This window comes from Poecilia reticulata, linkage group LG12, assembly GCF_000633615.1.
Source record: "Poecilia reticulata strain Guanapo linkage group LG12, Guppy_female_1.0+MT, whole genome shotgun sequence".
NCBI classification, from domain to species: domain Eukaryota; kingdom Metazoa; phylum Chordata; class Actinopteri; order Cyprinodontiformes; family Poeciliidae; genus Poecilia; species Poecilia reticulata.
The window spans coordinates 21,069,021-21,069,927 of NC_024342.1; the positions used below are offsets into that span (position 1 = coordinate 21,069,021).

The window sequence follows — 907 nt, forward strand, 5'->3', positions numbered from 1 at the left end:
GGGTGAAACGTGTGAAAGGCGGGTTTTACAGCGACTGTGGGTGTTGATTCTCTTCCCCCCCTTTGAGATGACAAAACCTTTCAGGGATTACCTGAACACACCAAGAAACCAAAAGAATTAAAAACTAGAATAAAACTTTGGAGGATCTCGTCTCAGAATGCAAAGCCGACAGACTCTCAGCTTTAACGCTTTTATATCTAATAAAAACAGAKRATACGTGTTGCTACGTGTGGCGACTTTCTTACCACAGTCTTCATGGAAAACGTGAGGGAAGCAATGCAAGACGCCGTAGAAACAGCGGCAGTAGGAGCAGCCTTTCTGGACCCACTCGCCGTGAGGAACAACGTCACATCGTCTGCAAACACACAAACAGTGAAAACCAGGCCACGGCGACAGACAGAACAAAACCATTATGATGTTAATGTTGCTGGAAACCCAGGAGACCATCAGCTGGGTTACCTGATTCTGGTGTCGTACTCGCAACTCCTCCCGGTGAAGAACGGAGGGCAGGCGCAGAAACTGCCCAGGATGCAGGTTCCTCCGTTTTTACAGCAGCTGCGGCTCTGATCAGCACCTTAGAAACATTAAGAACATTAAAAACATCAACCTGATCCTCCGTTTCCATCAGCCTCAGCAACGACGGAGGGAAACATTTCATCTTCACTGCAAAAACACAAAATCTCACCAAGTAATTTTGGTCCAGTTTGTAGTGAAACTATCTCAGTAACTTTCCATTTCAATCGGCAGATAAATTAACTCATTACATGAGAAAAACGTCTTGTTAAATAACCTGCCAACGGAACTGCAGCTGGGTTGCTAGGTAACAGGCTGAGCTGGGCTTGGCTGGCGTTGCTAGGTAACAGGCTGAGCTGGGCTTGGCTGGCGTTGCTAGGTAACAGGCTGAGCT

The 907-nt window shown here is 47.0% G+C and overlaps 1 protein-coding gene across 1 annotated transcript in view; it reads right to left on the reverse strand.

Moving 5' to 3' along the window:
• The window catches only part of tdgf1 (teratocarcinoma-derived growth factor 1), a 6,251-nt gene that overhangs the window by 2,947 nt on the left and 2,397 nt on the right, over positions 1 to 907 (reverse strand). Inside the window, exons 3-4 of the mRNA XM_008424590.1 lie at positions 460 to 574; positions 246 to 355 (exon numbers count right to left, since the gene is read on the reverse strand). Coding sequence (XP_008422812.1) covers positions 246 to 355; positions 460 to 574 — 225 coding nt within the window. The remainder of the gene's footprint in view (positions 1 to 245; positions 356 to 459; positions 575 to 907) is intronic.